Raw genomic sequence first — 27,002 nt, 5'->3', positions numbered from 1 at the left:
TTGTGACAGGTTTCTTTAGGCATGTTCACACCACACCTTAGCCCAGGGCTAAAGCTTAACAAAAAGGTTAACAAATGCTTGTGTGAACACAGGATAAGCTAGCCCCGGGCCAGTCTTAGCCTAGGGCTAAGATAGCCCGGGGCTAAGAACAATACCGTGTGAAAAGGAAGCCATTGCCATTGTAATCCATACATTATTTATTTTCTATTTCTTCAGCAGGTACAGTGATCAAAACAGTAATTTTGTTTTCATACATTTTGTATTTCAGAAATTAATTGCCAATGTCAAGTCAAAGAAGCAGCCTTTTTTCTCCCCAACCTTTATGAGTTTTGACTGTTTCATACACTGAGACAAAATTGCTTGGGAAAACCTTCTCCAAATCAATCTCGGTTTGCCTCAAACGGTCTATCTTTGATTTCCCTGGACTCTCATTTTTTGAAGGCAATCTGTTTTCTTTTTTCTTGTACTGTAGGTCCATAAATAGAAATAAAACCATTTGCATAGCAAAAAAACCTTCCATGCCACCCCAAAAAGGACCTCAACTTTCCACTTGCCTTAACAAATTATATCATCCATTAGAGTTGTGAGTTGTTTGCATTGGTACAATCTCCAGAAAAAGGCACACAAGGTTAGGGCTCATTTGTTTTGCACATGCAATACAATTTTTTACTCCTCCAATCAGACTCAGCAGTCTGAGAGTGATTTGCACCTATTGGGAGAAAACTTGACTCTCACAGTCCCTGGGGAACTTTAGCACGCCGTACTAGTGGTCATCATACTCTGGGAGGCAGGCTTTTGCGAAAATTGAGGAAGAGAGGGGGGAAAAGGAAAAAAGAGAGACAGAGGGAGAGAGAGAAGAGAGCTGTGGTTTCATTAGACTGTGCCTGGTCAGCTGTGCCATTGGCAGATATGCCAGTGCATCGAGGCACACGTGGCCAAGTAGCCTGCCTGGCTGCGTTTCCCTACTGCCCCAGACTCCTTGTGCTGGCGACGAAGAGATAATTCCACTCGCCCAGGCCTCTTCAGAATGAGGTCCTGGTGATATGAGTTCTTCCTGATTGCTATCCACTGTGGCAGCATAGGCCTGTGGGAGGGGGCAGGATTACAGAGGACGGCGCTGACACTCTCCAAGCTGAAGCGTGTCATTAAACAGTAAATCACTCTGATTGAAAAACGCATCATCTCCCAGCATCCTGTTTACAAAGCAAGACCTGCTCCACAGGCCCAGATTGTGTTCTTCAGCAGCATAAATCAAGAGCCAGTCATACTCCTGGTTCACCCCACTCAGAGCACTCCTCAACCAACCCCTTTGGAAATTGATTCAATGACAAATCATCACATACTGAACCCTATTATTTGGGGAATAAAAATGTACTTTTCATGGACTCATACTGGTCATGGACTCATCATGATTCTCTTGGTGATTGTAAGTTGTGACAAACATAACGCTCAGTCATGCAGCAATTATGTGTAGCATCATTGTGCTTTCAGTAACAATTTGCTGTCAGGAATGCCATTTAGATTGTTAGTGCCACAGGAAATTATGCATTTTGGAGCAAAAAGATGCACTCTACGTTTAGGCTTTATAGAGACTGATGCTTATAATGTTACAATAACCAGTTTGTTACAAAGGACAACCACTCGGCGCCGGAATAACTAAACCACTTTCTAAAATGTTATAGATTATAGGATTCAGTTACGATATCATGATAGTTGGATTGTATTGGTGAAATGTTCTTCTTCTGATCTCATTTCTCACAATGTTTTTCTTTCTGAGTTGGAGTTGACCTTCATTGACCCACTCTGATGTGCAGATTGGGCTGAGAGACAAGAGACAATGTTCCCAGCATCAGCTCAGCCGCCTCTCTACTCAACAGCTTTAATTGACACCAGCGAATGTCTCATATTACACATTATCAGAGTGTGTAAAGTCTGCATCTTAATTTTATATTTATAGATTCACATATTATATTTTTTATATTCAGACTAAGACCTTGGCTGCATGATGAAATAGTTTACCATTTAATGGAACATATTGACCAGAACTAGTATTTCTGCTAATTACATGTATGCCTTACACCATAAGTGAAAAGGCAGGAGTGAACAAATTACCAGAAAAAGACGTGCTGCTTAGAAGTCATTGAAGTGGTGAAAACATGCAGAGCCCTCTGGGCATTCTGTTGTATTAATAGAGTATTAATGCCGTATTATATAGTTGCTCAGTACCCATCCCTACTCCCTGTTTTTGTGGGCAAGCTTATGTTATACTGCAGTTCAAAAGAATACAATGTAGGTGTCAGCTTAACCTCGACTGAAACAATAAATGAAACATGGACCAAATCCATTTTTCTGGTGTCCTGCTACTATGGCATCACTAGTCTTTGTTCTCAACAAGCATCTACATGAAACACTACATATTGTCATTACAGTTTCTGCTCTCACTCTCCCACTCGTTTGACATGATATTGCTGAAACATGTCCTAGACACTACAAATCAGCTCTCTTTGTTTACGCAGCTTTCGAGTCAGGGAGAAGGAGACCCGGTGGAGCACAAACTCTGCCATACATTTTTCTCATAGTCAGTTACACTGACATCTATATAGTAGGACATTTTGGGCCGGTTCATCATTGGGAATGGTTTTGTTTTCTCATTGCAGTTGAGCAAATTGCTGTTAATAATGGAAGAAAGCATAGTTTGCAGCCCTCATTAGATGTTGTTCTAACAGCGTCTCTGATGGAGCGCCTCAGACGGAGGCCTCGTCTGCCTCTACAACTAGTTAACATGAGCCAATTAAAGCCATGCACTCTGCAGCCTCTCCACAGTGTTTTATGTTGCCCAACAATGATAATGCAGTCTGCCGCTTTATTGCACAGAGCTTTTGATGTTATGGAGGTGTACACTTACACTACTTTACACTCTACTGTAGTTTATGTTTAGCGTTTTAGTAAGGGATCTGCGCCGATGGCAGCAGTTCGTATCAACCCAGCACCACACCAGTTCCATGGTATTATAACTACCCCAGTTGTTCATGTCAGTCTGGAGACACTGTGCTTTAGTCAATGCCTGCGGAGCCATGATGATGTGTTCACTGTGCATGGCTGTGTGACATCTGATGGTAAAATCAGTCCAACTGAACTACTGATTCATAAGGATAGGAACAGATGGTGGTGAGAAAGGATATAATAGTATCTTCTCAGCTTCCTCAGAATGTAGGGCTTATGGCACTTGAAGGATCAATATTGTGCAGTACTAGCATTAAAACAGAATGTAAGCCTCCCTGTTGAATTTAAGCCCAGCTAAACCCGAGGTGTTTCTACACAGACAGACCTTGTCAGAGCTTACTGGAGATATCCACCACATGACACTAAAGATGGAATTTCTTCACTGAAACTTGGTATTATGAAGTAAATTCGAATGTAGAGCTCATATTGAATACTACCTTCCTAAACAAATGTAATTGTCTCCAAAGGAAATTGATTTGCCCAGCTTCTGCCTGGCCTATGTCCAAATCCTGCAGCTGCCCCTCTTCAACTTGTACACAAGACAAAATGTTATGCTTATCAGGAATACAGTGATGGGGAAAATATCGACACAGTTACATATCAAAATGTTATTTTAGACAATATTGCACCAATACTTTGACTCCAAGTGTGTGTATATATACAGTACTAGTCAAAAGTTTGGACACAGCTACTCATTCAAGGGTTTTTCTTTATTTTTACTATTTTCTACATTGTACAATAATAGTGAAGACATCAAAACTACGAAATAACATATATGGAATCATGTAGTAACAAAAAAAAGTGTTAAACAAATTTAAATATATTTTATGTTTGAGATTCTTCAAAGTAGCCACCCTGTGCCTTGATGACAGCTTTGCACACTCTTGGCATTCTCTCAACCAGCTTCACTTGGAATTCCCACATATTCTGAGCACTTGTTGACTGCTTTTCCTTTACTCATTAGACCAAAGGACAGATTTCCACCGGTCTAATGTCCCTTGCTCGTGTTTCTTGGCCCAAGCAAGTCTCTTCTTCTTATTGGTGTCCTTAAGTAGTGGTTTCTTTGTAGCAATTCGACCATGAAGGCCTGATTCACACAGTCTCCTCTGAACAGTTAATTTTGAGATGTGTCTGTTACTTGAACTCTGTGAAGCATTGGGCTGGTAACTCTAATGAACTTATCCTCTGCAGCAGAGGTAACTCTAGGTCTTCCTTTCCTTTGGCGGTCCTCATGAGAGCCAGTTTCATCATAGCGCTTGATGGTTTTTGCGACTGCACTTGAAACTTTCAAAGTTCTTGACATTTTCCGGATTGACTGTCCTTAATGTCTTAAAGTAATGATGGAATGTCATTTCTCTTTGCTTATTTGAGCTGTTCTTGCCATAATATGGACGTGGTCTTTTACCAAATAGGGCTATCTTCTGTATACCACCCCTACCTTGTCACTGTAACGGCAGATTTCAGGGATCGGACCAACACACAGCGTGGTAAGTGTCCATGTTTTAATAGAAACAACTGAACATGACACAATACAAAATAACAAAGAGAATCTAACCGAAAACAGTCCCGTGTGGCACAAACACTGACACAGGAAACAAACACCCACAAACCAACAGTGAAAACAGGCTACCTAAATATGGTTCCCAATCAGAGACAATGAAAAACACCTGCCTCTGATTGAGAACCATATCAGGCCAAATGACAAACCTAAACATAGAAACACAGAACATAGACTGCCCACCCCAACTCACGCCCTGACCATACTAACTAAAGACAAAACAAAGGAAAATAAAGGAAATAAGGTCAGAAACGTGACAGTCACAACACAACTGATTGGCTCAAATGCATTAAGAAGGAAAGAAATTCCACAAATGAACTATTAACAAGGCACACATGTTAATTGAAATGTATTCCAGGTGACTACCTCATGAAGCTGGTTGACAGAATGCCAAGAGTGTGAAAAGCTATTGAGGGACGGCTATTGCGGAACTGTGGAGGGATTTTGGAGGTTTCGGGTTCACGTTTTTTGGCCTTGTGGTAGATCGGTCAACATGCCCTTGAGCAGGGCATTGACCCTGGATGCGTTTGTGTGTCGCTCTGAATGGGAATCTGTTGGATGACTGTATGGTGTAGCTGTTGAGCAGCTTCAATGCAAGTATATTGTATGTTTCAAATATTCAATAAATAAATATTTTAACATTTTTAAAGAAGAGTGTAAAAAGCTGTCATCAAGGCAAAGGGTGGCTACTTTGAAGAATCTCAAATATAAAATATTTTTGGATTTGTTTAATACTTTTTTGGTTACTACATGATTCCATGTGTGTTATTTCATAGTTTTGATGTCTTCACTATTATTATACAATGTAGAGATTTTTTTTTTGAAAAACCCTTCAATGAGTAGGTGTGTCCAAACTAGAGTGGTGCTGTATATACAGTGCATTCGGAGAGTATTCAGACCCCTTGACTTTTTTCACATTTTGTTACGGTGCAGTCTTATTCTAAAATTGATTAAATATTTTTTTACCCTCATCAATCTCTACACAATACCCCATAATGACGAAGCAAAAACATCAACTGAAATATCACTTTTACATAAGTATTCAGACCCTTTAGTCAGTACTTTGTTGAACAACTTAAGCAGCTATTACATCCTTGAGTCTTCTTGGGTATGACGCTACAAGCCTGGCACACCTGCATTTGGGGAGTTTCTCCCATTCTTCTCTGCAGATCCTCTTAAGCTCTGTCAAGTTGGATGGGGAGCGTCGCTGCACAGCTATTTTCAGGTCTCTCCAGAGATGTTCAAGGACATTCAGAGGCTTGTCCCGAAGCCACTCCCGCGTTGTCTTGGCTGTGTGCTTAGGATCATTGTCCTGCTGGAAGGTGAACTTTCACTCCAGCCTGAGGTCCTGAGGGCTCTGTAGCAGGTTTTCATCAAGGACCTCTCTGTACTTTGCTCCATTCATCTTTCCCTTGATCCTGACTAGTCTCCCAGTCCCTGTTGCTGAAAAACATCCCCACAGCATGATGCTGCCACCACCATGCTTCACCGTAGGAATGGTGCCAGGTTTCCTCCAGACGTGACGCTTAGCATTCAGGCCAAATAGTTCAATTTTGGTTTCATCAGACCAGATCTTGTTTCTCATGGTCTGAGAGTCCTTTAGGTGCCTTTTTGGCAAACTTTAATCTGGCAGTCATGTGCCTTTTACTGAAGTGTGGCTTCCAATACTAGCTTCCAATACTCTACTCAGCAAACTGGATGCAGTCTATCACAGTGCCATCCGTTTTGTTACCAAATCACCTTATACCACCCACCACTGCGACCTGTATGCTCTAGTTGGCTGCCCCTCGCTACATATTTATTGCCAGACCCACTGGCTCCAGGTCATCTATAAGTCTATGCTAGGTAAAGCTCTACCTTATCTCAGTTCACTGGTCACGATAACAACACCCACCCGTAGCACACGTTCCAGCAGGTATATCTCACTGATCATCCCCAAAGCCAACACCTCATTTGGCCGCCTTTCCTTCCAGTTCTCTGCTGCCAGTGAGTTTTAACGAATTGCAAAAATCGCTGAAGCTGGAGACTTATATTTCCCTCACCAACTTTAAAAATCAGCTATATGAGCAGCTAACCGATCGCTGCAGCTGTTCATAGTGCATCTGTAAATAGCCTACCTAATCTACCTACCTCATCCCCATACTGTTTTTATTTAATTTTCTGCTCTTTTGCACATCAGTATCTCTACTTGCACATCATCATCTTCTCATTTATGACTCCAGTGTTAATCTGCTAAATGGTAATTCTTCGCTACTATGGCCTATTTATTGCCTACCTCATGCCATTTGCATACACTGTATATAGACTTTCTTTTTTTCTACTGTGTCATTGACTTGTTTATTGTGTTATTGGCTTGTTTATTCCATGTTATTCCATGTGTAACTCTGTGTTGTTGTCTGTGTCACACTGCTTTGCTTTATCTTGGCCAGGTCGCAGTTGTAAATGAGAACTTGTTCTCAACTAGCCTACCTGGTTAAATAAAGGTTAAATAAAAAAATAAAAAAATAGTTGGCTGTACCTGCGCCAAAACTGGTATACACTGAGTGCACAAACCATTAGGAACACCTTTCAAATATTGAGCTGCAACCCCTTTTGCCCTCAGTACATCCTCAATTCATCGGAGCCTGGACTCTACAAGGTGTCGAAAGTATTCCACAGGGATGCTGGCACATGTTTACTCCAATATTTCCCACAGAGTTGTGTGAAGTTGGCTGGTCCTGGACCTCTACTCCAAATAGCTTGTTTCATCTCATCCCACTGATGCTCAATTGGATTGAGATCTGGTGACTTGGCAGGCCACTGTAGTAAGCTGAATTCACTGCCATGTTCATGGAACCATCCTAGCCTTGTGGCATGGGGCACTATTCTGCTGAAAAAAATAAATTTACAGATGGAATACACTGCTGCCATGAAGGGATGCACCTGATTGGCAATGGTGTTCAGATATCCTCTGGCATTCAAACGTTGCTCCACTTTTATCAAGGTGCCCAATATGTGCCATGAAAACACACCCATACCCTCACATCACCAGCCTACAATGTTGATATGCGGTATGATGGATGCATGTACTCGTGGTTTTCTCCATACTCTAGTCCTCTCATCAGCTTGAAACAGCAGGCACCGGGATTAATCAGACCAGGCAATGTTTTTCCAATTCTCCAGTGTCCAGTGTTTTCATTTCTTAGCCCATAGCAACTGCTGTTTTCTTTCTGAAAGAAGTGTAACTCCAGGGGGTGCTGAGGAGATTTTTGTCGACTTTATTAGTGGGGTGCTACTGCACCCTCAGCACCCCTACTTCTCATGGCTATGGCTCCATCTCCTTTCTTTTTATCCTGAAAAATTCCTCAGTCTTTGCTGATGTCAAGCATACCCTGAGCACGATAGAGTCACCACCGTGCTTGAAAATAAGGAGGCAGTTACTAAGTGATGTGTTGTGTTGGATTTACACCAAACCTAAAGCTTTGCCTTTAGGCCAAAAAGTCTGTACCTTTGCTGTGTTTCTTTTTCAGCTTAGTTGTATTCTTCTTTTCACTCTTTCATTTAGGTCATTATTGTGGAGTCACTACAGTTTTGTTGATTCATCCTCATGATCACTAACTACAGTGGCTTCAGAAAGTATTCACACTCCTTGACTTTTTCCATGTTTCGTTGTGTTACAGCCTGAATTTAAATGGATTACATTGAGCTTGTGTCACTGGCCTACACACAATACCCCTACATACAATAACTTATTTAAAAGTGAAAAGCTGAAATGTCTTGAGTCAATAAGTATTCAACCCCTTTGTTATGGCAAGCCTAAATAAGTTCAGGAGTAAACATTTGCTTAACAAGTCACATAATAAGTTAAATGGACTGACTCTGTGTGCAATAATAGTTTTTAACATGATTTTTTTATGACTACCGCATCTCTGTACCCCACAAATACAATTATCTGTAAGATCCCTCAGTCGAGCAGTGAATTTTCAAACAGAGATTCAACCACAAAAACAAGGGAGGTTTTCTAATGCCTCACTAAGAAGTGCACCTATTGGTAGATGGGTAAAACAACAGACATTGAATATCCCTTTGAGCATGGTGAAGTTATTAATTACACTTTGGATGGTGTATCATTAGACCCAGTCACTACAAAGATACAGGCGTCATTCCTAACTCTGTTTCCGAAGAGGAAGAAAACTGCTCAGGGATTTCAGCAAGAGAACAATGGTGATTTTAAAACCGTTACAGAGTTTAATGACTGTGGTAGTAGAAACCTGAGGAAGGATCAACAACATTGTTTAAATGGGATTCAAGTCTTGGCTTTTGCTGAGCCACTCAAGGATGTTCACATTTTTGTTCAGAAGCTATTCCAGTGTTGCTTTGGCTGTATGCTTAGGGTCATTGTCCTGTTGAAACCGAAATATTTGCCCCAATCTAAGGTAATTTGCACTCTGAAGCAGGTTATCAATGATTTTCCTGTATTTGGCGCCATTCATTGTTCCCTCTATCCTTACCAGTCGCCCAGTCCCTGCTGCTGAAAAGCATCCCCATAGCCAGATGTTGTCACCACAGTGCTTCACGGTAGGGATGGTGTTAGACGGGTGATGAGCTGAGCCTGGTTTTCTCCAGATATAGTGTTCTGCATTCAGGCCAAAGAGTAAAATGTTTGTCTCTTCAGACCACAGAATCTTTTGCCTTATGCTCTCAGAATCTTTCACGTGCCTTTTTGCGAACTCCTGGTGTGCTGTCATGTGCTTTTTTCTTAGGATTGGCTTCTGTCTGGCCCCTCTCCCATAAATCCCAGATTGGTGAAGTGCTGTAGAGTCTATTCTCCTTCTGGCAGGTTCTCCCATCTCCGCCAAGGAACTGTAGTTCTGTCAGAGTGGTCATTGGTTTCTTGGTCACCTCCCTGATCAAGGTCCTTCTTGCCCGGTTGCTCTGTTTGGTCAGATGGCCAGCTCTAGGCAAAGTCTGGGTAGTTCCATATGTTTTTAATTCCCAATGCTGGAGACTACAGCACTTTTGGAAACTTTCAACACTCTAAAAATTGTTTTATACCCTTCCCCAGATATATAGTATGCCTCATTACAATTCTATCTCAGAGATCTGTGGACAGTTCCTTGGACTTCATGGTATAAGTTCTGCTCTGACATGCACTGTCAACTGTGGCACCTTCTGTAGACAGGTGTATTTCTTTCTAAATAATGTCCAAACAATTGAATTGGCCACAGGTGGTTGTAGTGACATCTCAAGAATGATCAAGGGAAATTGGATGGACCTGAGCTTAATTTGGAGGGTCATTGCAAGGGGCGTGAATACTTATGAAAATTAGATGTGTTTTACTTTGTCATTATGGGGTATTGTGTATATATGGATGCAAAAAATATATATTTAATAAATATTTTATTCTGGCTGTAACACAACAAAATGTGGAATAAGTCAAAGGGTATGAATACTTTCTGAAGGCACTGTATGTGGAACTGCATTATTCATACAGTGATAAGTTTCCACAGCCTCTACTGTGACATTTGCCATTTAGACGAGGCATGATAGACTGTTTCCCCTGGTGAGTGACATTGCATCCCACTGACTCAGTTGACATTTCCATGGTTACATTTTTTATTTCACTTCAACATGTGAGAGTTGCATCCATTTAAAGAGAACTCACAGGAGGGAGGCCAGTACTGTACGAGCCGTGGCTGGGCTACTCATGTCTTAGAGAGCAATGTGGAGCGTCGGTACTAAGTAGTTGGGATTTGCTCGAAGAGCATCAGCTCGTGTTAATGACCTGCAGTCTTCAGCAGGGCTTATCCATTCAAATCAACTCCACAGAGGATTTCTCAAGTCTGATGATTAAAGTAAGATTCTGTAATAAGTGTATGGAGGTGCTTTAAAAAGGAGAGACCTTAGTCTTTCCTCAAGCTGTGGAGCTTAATCATTCCATCACAGGTCTCTGTGGTGGCATTTTAAGGGCCTGTTGACTATGACAAGCAACACACTATCACAATTAATGTGTGTAGAATTATATTACAGTATGTCAGACTTACCACATGTTTAATTGCATACAAGTTTGGATCCTTTTAAATAGTCTTCTAACATACATTAAGCAGTTGGCTTTCCATAGCAACAGTTTGAAAACTGAGATTAGGGTTTTCAACAACATTGCATTGGCATCACTCATCAAATCAAATCAAATGTATTTATGAAGCCCTTCTTACATCAGCTGATATCTCAAAGTGCTGTACAGAAACCCAGCCTAAAACTCCAAACAGCAAGCAATAGAGGTGTAGAAGCACGGTGGCTAAGAAAAACTCCCTAGAAAGGCCAGAACATAGGAAGAAACCTAGAGAGGAACCAGGCTATGAGGGGTGGGCAGTCCTCTGCTGGCTGTGCCGGGTGAAGATTATCACAGAACATGGCCAAGATGTTCAAATGTTCATAGATGACCAGCATGGTCAAACAATAATAATCACAGTGGTTGTCGAGGGTGCAACAGGTCAGCACCTCAGGAGTAAGTCAGTTGGCTTTTCATAGCCGATCATTCAGAGTATCTCTGCTGTCTCTAGAGAGTTGAAAACAGCAGGTCTGGGACAGGTAGCACGTCCGGTGCACAGGTCAGGGTTCCATAGCTGCAGGCAGAAAAGTTGAAACTGGAGCAGCAGCAAGGCCAGGTGGACTGGGGACAGCAAGGAATCATCAGGCCAGGTAGTCCTGAGGCGCGGTCCTAGGGCTCAGGTCCTCCGAGAGAGAGAAAGAAAGAATTAGAGATAGCATACTTAAATTCACACAGGACACCGGATAAGACAGGAGAAATACTCCAGATATAACAGACTGACCCTAGCCCCCTGACACATAAACTACTGCAGCATAAATACTGGAGGCTGAGACAAGAGGGGTCGGGAGACACTGTGGCCCCGTCCGACTAAACCCCCGGACAGGGCCAAACAGGCAGAATATAACCCCACCCACTTTACCAAAGCACAGCCCCCACACCACTAGAGCGATATCTTCTTCCACCAACTTACCATCCTGAGACAATGTCGAGTATAGGCCACAAAGATCTCTGCCACGGCACAACCCAAGGGGGGGCGCCAACCCAGACAGGAAGATCACGTCAGTGACTCAAGTGACGCACCCTTCCTAGGGACGGTATTGAAGAGCACCAGTAAGCCAGTGACTCAGCCCCTGTAATAGGGTTAGAGGCAAAGAATCCCAGTGGAGAGAGGGGAACCAGCCAGGCAGAGACAGCAAGGGCGGTTCGTTGCTCCAGTGCCTTTCCGTTCACCTTCACACTCCTGGGCCAGACTACACTCAATCACAGGACCTACTGAAGAGATGAGTCTTCAATAAAGACTTAAAAGTTGAGACCGAGTCTGCGTCTCTCACATGGGTAGGCAGACCATTCCATAAAAATGGAACTTTATAGAAAGCCCTGCCTCCAGCTGTTTGCTTAGAAATTCTAGGGACAGTTAGGAGGCCTGCGTCTTGTGACCGTAGCGTACATGTAGGTATGTACGGCAGGACCAAATCGGAAAGATAGGTAGGAGCAAGCCCATGTAGCTTTGTAGGTTAGCAGTAAAACCTTGAAATCAGCCCTTGCCTTAACAGGAAGCCAGTGTAGAGAGGCTAGCACTGTAGTAATATGATCACATTTTTTGGTTCTAGTCAAGATTCTAGCAGCCGTATTTAGCACTAAGTGAAGTGTATTTAGTGCTTTATCTGGGTAGCCGGAAAGTAGAGCATTGCAGTGGTCTAACCTAGAAGTGACAAAATGAATGGATGCATTTTTCTGAATCATTTTTGAACAGAAAGTTTCTGATTTTTGCATTGTTACGTAGATGGAAAAAATCTGTCCTTGAAACAGTCTTGATATGTTCGTCAAAAGAGAGATCAGGGTCCAGAGTAACGCCGATGTCCTTCACAGTGTTATTTGAGACGACTGTACAACCATCAAGATTAATTGTCAGATTCAACAGTTTCTTGGGACCTAGAACAAGCATCTCTGTTTTGTCCGAGTTTAAAAGTAGAACATTTGCAGCCATCCACTTCCTTATGTCTGAAACACAGGCTTCCAGCGAGGGCAATTTTGGGTCTTCACCATGTTTAATCGAAATGTACAGCTGTGTGTCATCTGCATAGCAGTGAAAGTTACCATTATGTTTCCGAATGACATCACCAAGAAGTAAAATATATAGTGAAAACAATATTGGTCCTAAAACGGAACCTTGAGGAACACCGAAATTTACAGTCATATCACTTACTGTTAACTGGTTGTTGTATTACTGAGAGAGTGAGGTGTAAAGTTATTCTCATTGGGAGTGCTAGTAGAGGAGCTGAACAAACAGTTTGTCAGACCCTGAAGTCTGTACAGGAGCTCTCCATGGTGCTGAATTCTCTCTTTGGTAAACTAATTGTCACCAAACTCAGATGCTGCTGGAGTTTACTCAGGGGGCATATTGTGATTATTTACAAACGTGTCGCTGTCCTACCCATATTCGTTCATGGCAAGGTTGGGATTTATATCAACTGAATAAATCTACCACACCTGAAAAGACTGCTAAGGTACAGTAATCAATCAATCACATTTATTTATAAAGCCCTTCTTACATCAGCTGATGTCACAAAGTGCTGTACAGAAACCTAGCCTGAAACCCCAAACAGCAGGCAATGCAGGTGTAGAAGCACGGTGGCTAGGAAAAACTCCTTAGAAAGGCTGGAACCTAGGAAGAAACCTAGAGAGGAACCAGGCTTTGAGAGGTGGCCAGTCCTCTTCTGGCTGTGCTGTGTGGAGATTATAACAGAACAGTAATGTGTGACTTACTGTAAGTGACTGGAGCGAAGAAGAGAGCTCCTTCCCACTGTGAGTCTGTTAAGATGGAAGACCTGGCAGCCTAGTTAGCTGGGCTTTGAGCACCAACAGTTGAGTCATAAATTTGATATTTCTTTCAAACATGTTTTACTTTGTCAATATGGGGTATTGTGTGTACATAGATGATACAAAAAAAATGGAATACATTCTTTTATTCTGGCTGTAACAAAACAACATGTGGAATAAGTTAATGGGTATGACTGCTTTCTGAAGGCACTGTATGTGCAAGTTGGTGCTGCTTGAGAGAGGAAGTTAATCCAATGTCAAACAGCCTGATCTATGTTTAATTCAAATTTTACACAGACAAAGCTGTTATATATAAGAATGTTCAAAGTATAGCTGAGCAAGGTTTATGTTGTTTCAGTAACATTTGTTTCACTTTAGCTGTTTCTTCTCTAGTTATCATAACATAAGCGAAAGTCGCTGAAACAACATACAAAACATGCGGAGCTTTGCACAGACTGATTATATTTTGTTCAAATTGGTTTTGAATCCATGTATTTGTCACTGTTTTCATCTATTGGGACCTCAAAATTGAGAAAACTTTGAATAAATCATGTTGGGCATTCAATCAGAAGTAAGAGATATTGGCTTTGGATGTTTACTGTGGTGTAATCCAAATCTATTTAAAATACAGGAATAATGCATGTGTATACAGTACCTTACACTGCTTTTGGTCCCTTTTCTAATTAATTTAAATGAAAAGTGTGCAATCCCCTGAAAATGTATTCCCCATACATGTAGTAATGAAAAACAAAACATGTCAATACATTATGTAATCTATTTCAGATCAAGTCAATATTTAGAAAGTCCCACTGAAATAGACTCTATAAGTATAATAATACAACATTTCGTCAACCTAGACATATTTCCATGTTTGAAACAATCATATCAATATGCATGTGCTGATGTTCCACTAACAGGGACCAGGATTTGATCTAACATTGAATTGTCGATAGCAAGCTTCCTATTACAGAGCCTTCAGAAGATATTCCTACCCCTTGACTTGTTCCACATTTGTTTTACTGCCTGAATTCAAAATGGATCAAGTATTTTTTTCTCAACCATCTACACATAATGATAAAGTGAAAATGTGTTTTTAGAAAATGTTGCTAATTTATAGAAACTTAAATAGAGAAATATCTCATATACATAAGTATTCACACCCTTGAGACAGTATTTTGTAGAAGCACCTTTGGCAGCGATTAAACCTGTGAGTTTTTCTGGGTAACTCTCTAAGAGCTTTATCATTGCTAGACAACCATTTTCAGGTCTTGATATAGATTTTCAAGTATATTTAAGTCAAAACTGTAACTCAGCCATTCAGGAACTTTCACTGTCTTCTTGGTAAGCAACTCCAGTGTAGATTTGGCTTTGTGCTTTAGGTTATTGACCTGCTGAAAGCTGAATTCATCTCCCAGTGTCTGGTGGAAAGCAGACTGAACCAGGTTTTCCTCTTGGATTATTATGCTTGTGCTTAGCTCCATTATGTTTATTTCTTATCCTGAAAACTCCCCAGTCCTTAATGATTACAAGCATACCCATAACATGATACAGCTACCACTATTCTTAAAAATATGAAGAGTAGTACTCAGGAATGTGTTGTATTGTATTTTCCCAAAATATACTGTAACACTTTGTATTCAGGACATGCAGTTAATTGCTTTCCCACATCCTTTGCAGAATTACTTTAGTGCCTAGTTGCAAACAAGATGCATGTTTTGGAATATTTTTATTCTGTATAAGCTTCCTTCTTTTCCCTCTGTAATTTAGGATTGTGGAGTAACTACAATGATGTTGATCTATCCTCAGTTTGTAACTGTTTTAAAGGTACCATCAACCTAATTGTGAAATTCCTGCGCAGTTTCTTTCCTCTCTGGCAACAGAGTTAGGAAGGACACCTGTATCTTTGCAGTGACTGGGTCTATTGATACACCATCAAACGTGTAATTAATAACTTCACCATGCTCAAAGGGATATTCAATGTCTCCTTTTTGAATTTTTACCCATCTACCAATAGGTGCCATTCTTAGTGAGGCTTTGGAAAACCTCCCTGGTCCTTGTGGTTGAATCTGTTTTTGAAATTCACTGCTCAACGGAGGGTCCTTACAGATAATTGTATGTGTGGGGTACATAGATGGGGTAGTCATTAAAAAATCATATTAAACAATATTCTTGCACACAGAGTGAGTCAATGCAACTTATGTGACTTGTTGAACACATTGTTACTCCTGAACTTATTTAGGATTGCCATAACAAAGGGGTTGAATACTTATTGACTCAAGACATTTCAGCTTTTCATTTTGTATTAATTTGTAAAAATGAAGAAAAACCTAATTCCACTTTGACATTATAGGGTATTGTGTGCAGCCCATTTCAATTCAGGCTCTAACACAACAAAATGTGTAAAAAGTCAAGGGTTGTGAATACTTTCTGAAGGCACTGTATATACTGTATTCATATATTCATGAAGTGACGTTACAAACCATACTCATTATTTCTGTCTTCTGCCCTATAGGATATTTGACAGTAACCATTGAGCCCCTTCCTCCTGTTGTTGTGGGAGAGACTGTCACCCTGAAGTGCAACTTCAAGACTGATGGAAGACTTCGAGAGATTGTGTGGTATAGGGTGAGTCAAGCTGCAAGTTCATACACTATACTGTATATGCATGCCATGTACACCAGCATTTCAATACTAATCAGTGTGACTTAATCCATTTTAGTTTTATTTCATATATTTTATATGATGTAGGTATTTAACTCTTGACCAAATGCCAATTAGCCTCTCTTCCTCTAGTGGTATAGTGTGACAAATTCCAATTTTAAGAATTAATAAGGGCCAGGTAATTCATGCCAGGTGTGAAGGGTGTCACTCTGGCTTTTGGTTAGGAATATGATTTTCCTCTCAGTTATGCCCAGATATTTTGCATAAAATAGAAGCTAATGTGACATTAATAGCAGATGATTACAGTTCAGAGGCTGGGTTTTATCTATTGAAACAATGGTGTTCCAAAGAGGTCACACCGAAGCACTTGGATGGATGTCAATGAAGCAACAGCTGTCAGCTCACGGCCTGATTATTTCATTTACCCATAACTCCCCAATTATGCGCCGGTTAGAATTATACAAGTACGCAGTATGAAATATGCTATATTTATTCTGTGGAATTCTGCAGTCATAGACAGTACGCTGGCTGATACAGTTTGGACAAAGATATTATATTGCACCCTTGCAATTTTCTTAAATAATTCCCTATTTCTTGTAAAACAAGTTGAACTGAAAATACATTTTATTGGATTTTCAACATTGCAAAACCACATTTATTTTTGTAAACTTTAGCTTACAATTTGTATTTTGAAAATAAAGAATCACATGGACAAAATTATTGGCACCCTGTAGCTAGTACTTGGTTGCACAGCCAAGATAACTCCCAACAAATGCTTCTTGTAGCCATCAATGAGTTTGTTGCACCTTTCTACTGGCAATTTTGCACAGTCTTCAGAAGCAAACTGCTCTAATTCTTCAGTGTTTGAGGGGGTGCCCTCCACCAACTGCTGATTTCAGCTCTCGCTATAGGATATGAATGTAATTCAGATCTGGACTCTTTGCTGGCCACTCCAGAACATACCAGCGGTTTTTCTTGAACCATTTCTTGTTGCTTTGATGTGTGTTTGGGGTCAGTGTCCTGTTCACCTTTATCCACTTAACTGTACTGCCTCAACATTGCTGATTGTTGAGTCAAACTACAGTGCATTAGGAAAGTATTCAGACCCCTTGACTTTTTCCACATTTTGTTACGTTACAACATTATCCTAAAATTGATTTAAAAAAATCTATAATCAATCTACACAAAATACCCAATAATCACAAAGCAAAAACTGTTGCAAATATATTAACAATAAAATACAGAAATACCTTATTTACATAAGTATTCAGACCCTTTGCTATGAGACTCTAAATTTAGCTCAGGTGCATCCTATTTCCATTGATCATCCTTGAGATGTTTCTACATCTTGATTGTATTCAATTGATTGGACATGATTTGGAAAGGCACACACGTCTATATAAGGTCTCACAGTCGACAGTGCATGTCAGAGCAAAAACCAAGCCATCAGGTCGAAGGAATTGTCCATAGAGCTGTGAGACAGGATTGTATCGAGGCACAGCTCTGGGGAAGGGTACCAAAAAATGTCTGCAGCATTGAAGGTCCCCCAAGAACACAGTGGCCTCCATCATTCTTAAATTTAAGATGTTTGGAACCACCAAGACCCTCCCTAGAGCAGGCTGCCCGGCCAAGCTGAGCAATCATGGGAGAAGGACCGGTGAAGCATGATGGCTGCAGCATCATGCTGTGGAGATGTTTTCAGCGGCAGGGACTGGGAGACTAGTCAGGATCGAGGGAAAGTTGCTTCGGGACTCTGAATGTCCTTAAGTCATGTCCTTGAGCCGGACTAGAAGCCGTAAAAACATCTCTGGAGAGACCTGAAAATAGCTGTACATCGACACTCCCCATCCAACCTGACAGAGCTTGAGAGGATCTGCAGAGAAAAATGGGAAAAACTCCCCAAATACAGGTATTCCAAGCCTGTAGCTTGGCTGTAATTGCTGCCAAAGGTGCTTCAAGAAAGTACTGATTAAAGGGTCTGAATACTTATGTAAATTTGATATCAATCAATCAAGTTTATTTTATATAGCCCTTCGTACATTAGCTAATATCTCGAAGTGTTGTACAGAAACCCAGCCTAAAACCCCAAACAGCAAGCAATGCAGGTGTAGAAGCACGGCGGCTAGGAAAAACTCCCTAGAAAGGCCAAAACCTAGGAAGAAACCTAGAGAGGAACCAGGCTATGAGGGGTGGCCAGTCCTCTTCTGGCTGTGCCGGGTGGAGATTATAACAGAACATGGCCAAAATGTTCATAAATGACAAGCATGGTCAAATAATAATCAGGAATAAATGTCAGTCGGCTTTTCATAGCCGATCATTAAGAGTTGAAAACAGCAGGTCTGGGACAGGTAGGGGTTCCATAACCGCAGGCAGAACAGTTGAAACTGGAACAGCAGCAAGGCCAGGTGGACTGGGGACAGCAAGGAGTCATCATGCCCGGTAGTCCTGACGTATGGTCCTAGGGCTCAGGTCCTCCGAGAGAGAGAAAGAAAGAGAGAAGGAGAGAATTAGAGAGCCAAGATGTTCAAAATGTTCATAAATGACAAGCATGGTCAAATAATAATCAGGAATAAATGTCAGTTGGCTTTTTATAGCCGATCATTAAGAGTTGAAAACAGCAGGTCTGGGACAGGTAGGGGTTCCATAACCGCAGGCAGAACAGTTGAAACTGGAACAGCAGCAAGGCCAGGTGGACTGTGGACAGCAAGGAGTCATCATGCCCGGTAGTCCTGACGTATGGTCCTAGGGCTCAGGTCCTCCGAGAGAGAGAAAGAAAGAGAGAAGGAGAGAATTATCAGTATTTTTTTGTTTTTTTGTTGCAAAAATGTCTAAACACTTGTTTTTGCTTTGTCATTATGGGGTCTTGTGTGTAGATTGATAGGGGATTTTTTTTTTAATAAGGCTGTAACAAAATTAACTTCTACTTGGTCACAATCCTGGATCCGGGAGCACCCTCATCAGTAAAAAAGCTGACTAGCATAGCCTAGCATAGCGCCACAAGTAAATACTAGCATCTAAATATCATGAAATCACAAGTCCAAGACACCAGATGGTGTCAATGAAGCAACAGCTGTCAGCTCACGGCCTGATTATTTAATTTACCCATAACTCCCCAATTATGCGCCGGTTAGAATTATACACATCTTGTGAATCCAGCCATCATTTCCGATTTTTTTAATGTTTTACAGCGAAAACACAATATGTATTTCTATTAGCTAACCACGATAGCAAAAGACTCAACCGCATATTTTCACAATTTTTTTACCGCATAGGTAGCTATCACAAATTCGACCAAATAAAGATATAAATAGTCACTAACCAAGAAACAACTTCATCAGATGACAGTCTTATAACATATTTATTGTATAGCATATGTTTTGTTCGAAAAATTTGCATGTTTCAGGTATAAATCATAGTTTTACATTGCAGCCACCATCACAAATCTCACCAAAGCAGCTAGAATAACTACAGAGACCAACGTGAAATACCTAAATACTCATCATAAAACATTTATGAAAAATACATGGTGTACAGCAAATGAAAGACAAACATCTTGTGAATCCAGCCAATATTTCAGATTTTTTAAGTGTTTTACAGCGAAAACACAATATAGCATTATATTAGCTTACTACAATAGCCTACCACACAACCGCATTCATTCAACGCAACGTTAGCGATAGCGAATAAACCAGCAAAAGATATACATTTTTTCACTAACCTTCACAAACTTCATCAGATGACAGTCCTATAACATCATATTACACAATACATATATGGTTTGTTCGAAAATGTGCATATTTAGCGGCACAAATCGTGGTTTTACAATGTGAATACGTAGTCAAAATGCAGAAATATTGTCCGGAGAAATCTTGGAGAGGCACCTAATCTAATCAAATAACTAATCATAAACTTTACTAAAAAATACATGTTGGACAGCAAATGAAAGATACACTAGTTCTTAATGCAACCGCTGTGTTAGATTTTTAAAAATAACTTTAGTACGACATACAGCTTACGCTATAGCGAGACAGCGCCCAAAATCAGGGCGGAATATACGTCTAAACATTTTCGACAGAAATACGAAATAACATCATAAATGGTTCCTGCTATTTGATGAGCTTCCATCAGAGCTTGTACAAGGTGTCCTTTGTCCAGAATAATCGTTGTTCTGTTGTAGAATGTCCTCTTCATCTGTCGAATTAGCTACCAAAGCTAGCCATGTGGCGCAGGAGTGTCCAACTCACCATAACGCAAAACAAAGAAAATACCGAAAATCGCAATAAACTGATATAAACTGATATAAGTCGGTTTAAAATAACTACTTTGTGATGTTTTTAACACATATATCAAATAAAATCAGAGCCGGAGATATCTAACGTCTATAACGAAAGCTTTTCAGAACGCAATCCAGAGGTCCTTCTCGCGCCATGCTGAACAATGAAAAGACTGGTCACGTCATTCCAAGAGGTCTTATTCGGCCTCAGATAAAGCTATACACCCCATTTCACCTCTCACTGCCTATTGACATCTAGTGGAAGGCGTATACAGTGCATGTAGACCCATAGATTTCATGCATATTAATAGGATGGCCCTGGAACAGAGCCCCCGATTTCAGATTTTTCAGTTCCTGACAGGAAGTTTGCTGCAAAATGAGTTCTGTTTTACTCACAGATATAATTCAAAAACGGTTTTAGAAACTAGAGTGTTTTCTATCCAATAGTAATAATAATATGCATATTGTACGAGCAAGAATTGAGTACGAGGCAGTTTAATTTGGGAACGATTTTTTACAAAGTGAAAACAGCGCCCCCCTATTGAGAAAAGGTTTTAAGTCAAGAGGTCTGAATACTTTCCGAATGCACTGTATATGGCTGAGGCAGTGACACTTCTATTATAAGATTTACTGTTAGATTGTTTCTTTTATATAGCCTTTTCTTGGAAGAAAACCTTTTCTCTAGGTTCATCTTTACAAATGCTGACATTTCAAGACAGGACACAAAAAGACACTTTACATATCAACCTCAGTATCATACATAATGTTTTGCGCTTTGAAAATGTCATTGAATCAGAAAGGATTTTGAGGGTTTAGTTAAGTTTATATGGAGTCCTTACCTTGTTGGGCTTTTAAGCTTCTTGCTCTCAAGTGCTATTCTACAATAATGTTTCAAATTGGTGCAGATATGAATGCAGAGTATTAAGTAATTTAGATTCTCTTGATCATTGCAATGCTTTTTACGCAGTGAAACTGTCTGCTCTTTGGGGAAATGGGTTTGAAAGAGGAAAGTTAATAGAATGCACATTTACTCAATAATAGATCATTTTTAATGGAGTCCTCACTATCGTTTTCGCCAGGCAGGAACCAGACTGTCTTGGGAGTTACAGCTGTAGTGTAAAACAAACTCCACTCACTGAGAGTGAGGCTGTCCACATCAACTATTGGTTAGTGAGGAAAATGCAGAGGTTGTAAAGAGAAACCAGCCTCATCTCTGTTGTGCCCACTACTCAATGCAACAGCTAATACATTATATATAAATTATCCACACTCGGCTGCCAAAGTTTCTTTAATCTCTGTCTTTTATTTGACTAAACTGTCGACTTCTAATTTTCCCCCCACGTTCAAATGGAACTGGGGTTGACGCCCACCTTGGGAATCATCATGTCTAATCAAAGTCTGGCCAACGAGACAGAAGCTGAATGAACTAAAGACCTCAGCTAGCCTCATTCATTACCAGGGTGCCGTTATCTTAACAGATTCTGTTTGAGGATTCTGTAATGCACACCAGTGCCAGCCTGCTCCTTGAAACCATGCACATCCTTAGCATTGCTAAGACCTAGTGTAGCCACTCAAGATAATCAAGATTGCTATTGAGAAGCTTTCAGGCTGGCCTAATAGAGTACTACTGTGCAGTATTTTGGTACGTAGAAAGATATAAAATAGTAATCTCTTCTTAATTACATTGTTAAAAGCCCTTACTACTATTCAAAACTTGTTAATTAGATTTTTTCAACAATTCATGTGTGGCATTTGACATTTGGCACAGACCTGATAACAAAGATATTTGTGAACATCACATAATCAGACAACCTGCATATAATGATGGAAGTTCAGTGTGCTTCTTTTTTTGTACCGTTTTCTGCATGCCTCTTTTTATAGTTTGGGAATGTATTATTGTTTATTTGCACCTTATAAAGAAGCTATTCAGATCAGCACAATGCCAAATATCTCCCGGGAAGGTAGAGCAGATTTGCATCTTACTGTATGTCAACACAATGTTTATGTTAGGGATTTCTCTGTGAGAGGATATATAAACCCCTGAATCACACAAAGCTCAGCTCACTTGGAAGAAACCCCATTTGGGACTAAAAGTAATTTTGGGGTAAATATTGGAAAATGGATGACTACTCCAACATCCAAGATTTTTGTTTCAACAATACCAATAATGCAAAATGGCAATTTATATAATTTTTATCCAAAAGTAGAATCGGAAGAATCTTTAATTAAATATTTGTAGGGGTCTTGGTGCGGTAGACTAGTGAAAAGCAAAAAAGTCAAGAAAAAACAGGTGGGCTATAATACATGAGAGGGCTCACTCAACATGAGTGTTTTCCCATCTATTGGATGTTTAAATGTATTAGTCAGACCGAAGCACTAATGCTCCTGAAGCAAACACATAAAAGCATCTTGAGTGTATGTTATATTCCACAGAGCCACATTCATGTATTGTGCAGTGGGTTCTGTCAGGCCATGGATTAGGCACTGTGGATATGTAATACCATCAAGCTGTCCTCAACATTGTAATAGCATTTCATACTGATGGGGCTACAGATAGAGTGGAGGAGAGAATATTTATCAGCTCTGAAACCATTCTTAACATGTGCAGTAGGAACATGGAAGGATAAGATGCTGGCTGGGGAGGCCTGTGGAGACTTCTCCTCACTGAGATGCATGGTAGCTCACCTAATGCTGTGCTTGTTCTGATTATGTCACTCTAATGAAGAGATACCCATGACCCTCTCCCTATGGGGACCTCAGCAGTGCTGGCGGTGACGGTGCAGGGTTTCCGCTTGGCTGCCTGTTGAGTGCCATTCTGCATTACGCTTAATCTTCCCTAAGTTAACCTCTCTCTCTATATCCCTCGTCCCCCTCTCCCTTGTCCCCTGTCTCATTACCACATCCCTCCACCCACTCTGACAGCACTCTTATGGGATCATCTCTCTGGCCAGCATAGCCAGCATAGACTAGTGCTCTAAACGTGGGCCTTTTACCACTGACCTATCTGATAGCATTCATTCACACGCATGAGCCTATCTCCCTCATATGGTCCACACGGTTCAGGCATTTTAACCTCAGCCTATTCCATTATAATGACTCAGGTCAGGTCTTCAACATGCTCTTTGTCAATTTGAGCTCTATTCTTACCCTCATAGTTAATAATAGTAATTCTTACAGGGGAGAGAGAGAAGATGCTGTTAACATACTGTTTTGCTTTCAACAGTGTGATTATAGACATGGCAAGCCTTCGGTGATGTTAAAGTTCAAGTAAATTATATGAAAATAATTTGTCATTCATATGAGCCTTGTCTTGATTACGTTGAATTCTAGAGTATTGCCTTGCGCATTTGGTTAGACACATGCTATTGTTCCACTTGAATAGATCACATGGATTCTCATGCAGAAATTACTGTTGATTGACAAGTACAGATTGCAAGGAGAGAGTGGGAATTAAAGACAGACAAGGAGAGATGTACAGTAAGTGCTGCTCTTCTAAATAGAGGTTACATTGAAAGTAAGCCTATCTCAGAATTTCCTTACTGAAAGGACTTTGATGTTTGCTGTCACTAGTTCAGTGCGCTGTAATGGGAGTAGCACTTATTTGGTGTGGAATCCATTTTCTTTTTCACTGATTTTGCTTTTCTTCTGTGTAATGCATTACAGTCTCCCACGAGTGCTTCACTTGGGACTATTAGACAATGAGAAACCATTTATTTGAGAGAGGTAGCATAAATTAGTAGGATATATGAGAAGAACATTAAATAATATGTATCTCTGCTAAATACAGTGCTATGAGCATGAGCAATGAACCTATAACTACCAAAGGAGTAAACAAAGGAACGCAAAGCCATCATTCTCTGAGAACTTATATTCAAATGTGATATACAGATCAATACTGTACCTCCCCCTCAATAACCGTCCCCCTGATGACTTTATCCAACCTTTTGTTGGTAAATGTTAGCTAACTGCTTACACATCTTTCAAAAATGGAAACATGGAAGTTTCCTGGAAATATATATTATTAAAATACATTGTTTCAGTCCTTCTGTTTGGTTTCCTTAGAGAATTTTTTTTTTTTAATATGTGTTTCCTAACACACTGTGACCTGATTCCTGCAGTCTAAGCTGGAACATAAAAGCAATCGTGGCATGATGATGAGACAGAGAGTTGCTGCTTCTGCCCACACAGACTCCCCCTGCACCTCATCCTATTCTAATATTTCCTACGTTTACACTGTTTTTGTTTGTGCATCAGACTTAACTTGTGGCCCACATTTCTGTACAAATCCCATTAAAGATATTGACACTGAAAAAGCACAAGATCATGGGTATGCAAATTGCTTTTCACTTGGCAGTAGTACAACACCAAGAGGTGGAGGAGTGTATTGCCTAAGGGCAAAATCTATAGCTGGCTGGACTATTCAATCTAGAGTTAAGTGGTTCTGTCCAGATACATGTACATTTGAACAGGGAGAGGATGGCTTATATGATACTTGACGCAGAAATGGTGTGTTTCTCTCTCCGGTAATCCTGTTTCCTGACTGCGGAGAGACGAGGGAGGCGTCACATTCCAAATCCGAGTTGGAAAAACTCAGAGACTGGGTTGCCCAGGCAACAGGAATCTGCGAGCACAGTAAAGAGTACTCTGACTGTGTACACACAGCACACTCCTGTGTGTTGTGCCCAACTTCCTGCTGCTTTAAACCCCCAAGTGTAATTATGTCATTGTGAAAATGGCTCAGTTAGTTGGAGTATCTCGATTGTATTCGGATTCACCCAAAACTATATATAAAAAGTGTTCAACAAATCTAAATATTTTACATTTTAGATTCTTCAAAAGTAGCCACCCTTTGCCTTGATGACAGCTTTGCACACTCTTGGCATTCTCTCAACCAGCTTCACAAGGTAGTCACCTAGAACGAATTTCAGTTAACAGGTGTGCCTTGTAAAAAATTAACTTGTGGAATTTCTTTCATTCTTAATGCATTTGAGCCAATCAGTTGTGTTGTGACAAGGTAGGGGTGGTATACAGAAGATAGCCCTATTTGGTAAAAGACCAAGTCCATATTATAGCAAGAGCAGCTCAAATAAGCAAAGAGAAATGACAGTCCATCATTACTTGAAGACATGAAGGTCAGTCAATCCGGAAAATTTCAAGCACTATGATGAAACTGTCTCTCATGAGGACCGCTACAGGAAAGGAAGACCCATAGTTACCTCAGCTGCAGAGGATCAGTTCATTAGAGTTACCAGCATCAGAAATTGCAGCCCAAATAAATGCTTCACAGAGTTCAAGTAACAGACACATCTAAACATTAACTGTTCAGAGGAAACTGCGTGAATCAGGCCTTCATGGTCAAATTGCTGCAAAGAAACCACTACTAAAGAACACCAATAAAAAGAAGAGACTTCCTTGGGCCAAGAAAAACGAGCAATGGACATTAGACCGGTGGTGATGAGTCCAAATTTGAGATTTTTGGTCCAACCACCGTGTCTTTGTGAGACACAGAGTGGGTGAACGGATTATGTCCGCATGTGTGGTTCCCACCATGAAGCACGGATGAGGAGGTGTAATGGTGTGGGGGTACTTTGCTGGTGACACCGTCAGTGATTTATTTAGAATTCAAGACACACTTAACATCTGGTTTGAGCTTAGTGAGACTATCATTTGATTGTAAACAGGACAATGACCCATCACACCTCCAGGCTGTGTAAGGGCTATTTGACCAAGGAGAGTGATGGAGTGCTGCATCAGATGACCTGGCCTCCACAATCACCCGACCTCGACCCAATTGAGATGGTTTGGGATGAGTTGGACTGCAGAGTGAAGGAAAAGCAGCCAACAAGTGCCTAGCATATGTTGGAACTCCTTCAAGACTGTTGGAAAAGCATTCCAGATAAAGCTGGTTGAGAGAATGCCAAGAGTGTACAAAGCTGTCATCCAGGCAAAGGGTGGCTACTTTGAAGAATCTAAAATCTAAAATATATTTTGATTTGTTTAACTCTTTTTTAAGTATTAATAAAGTTTATTGTTAACAAACTATAGTTTTGGCAAGTTGGTTAGGACATCTACTTTGTGCATGACATGTAATTTTTCCAACAATTGTTTACAGACAAATTATTTCACTTATAATTCACTGTCTCACAAATCCAGTGGGTCAGAAGTTTTCATACAATAAGTTGACTGTGCCTCTAAACAGCTTGGAAAATTCCAGAAAATGATGTCATGGCTTTAGAAGCTTCTGATAGGCTAATAGACATAATTTGAGTCAATTGGAGGTGTACCTGTGGATTTATTTCAAGGCCTACCTTCAAACTCAGTGCCTCTTTGCTTGACATTATGGGAAAATCACATGAAAACAGCCAAGAATATTGCAGACCTCCACATGCCTGGTTCATCCTTGGGAGCAATTTCCAAATGCCTGAAGGTACCACGTTCATCTGTACAAACAATAGTACGCAAGTATAAACACCATGGGAGCATGCAGCTATCACACCTCTCAGGAAGGAGACGTATTCTGTCTCCTAGAGATGAACGTACTTTGATGCAAAAAGTGCAAATCAATCCCAGAACAACAGCAAAGGACCCTGTGAAGATGCTGGAGGAAACAGGTACAAAAGTATCTATATCCACATTAAAACGAGTCCTATATCGAC

The 27,002-nt window shown here is 40.5% G+C and overlaps 1 protein-coding gene across 1 annotated transcript in view; it reads left to right on the top strand.

Annotated features, from left to right (window-relative positions):
- The window catches only part of igsf21a (immunoglobin superfamily, member 21a), a 279,462-nt gene that overhangs the window by 97,606 nt on the left and 154,854 nt on the right, over positions 1–27,002 (top strand). The window contains exon 2 of the mRNA XM_039016801.1: positions 15,925–16,037. Within this exon, the coding sequence (XP_038872729.1) occupies positions 15,925–16,037 (113 nt within the window). The remainder of the gene's footprint in view (positions 1–15,924; positions 16,038–27,002) is intronic.

The sequence above is a fragment of the Salvelinus namaycush genome, chromosome 20 (genome assembly GCF_016432855.1).
Source record: "Salvelinus namaycush isolate Seneca chromosome 20, SaNama_1.0, whole genome shotgun sequence".
Classification (NCBI taxonomy): domain Eukaryota; kingdom Metazoa; phylum Chordata; class Actinopteri; order Salmoniformes; family Salmonidae; genus Salvelinus; species Salvelinus namaycush.
Note: the sequence above shows the minus strand (reverse complement) of the source record. Positions and strands in the feature narration are given on the sequence as shown.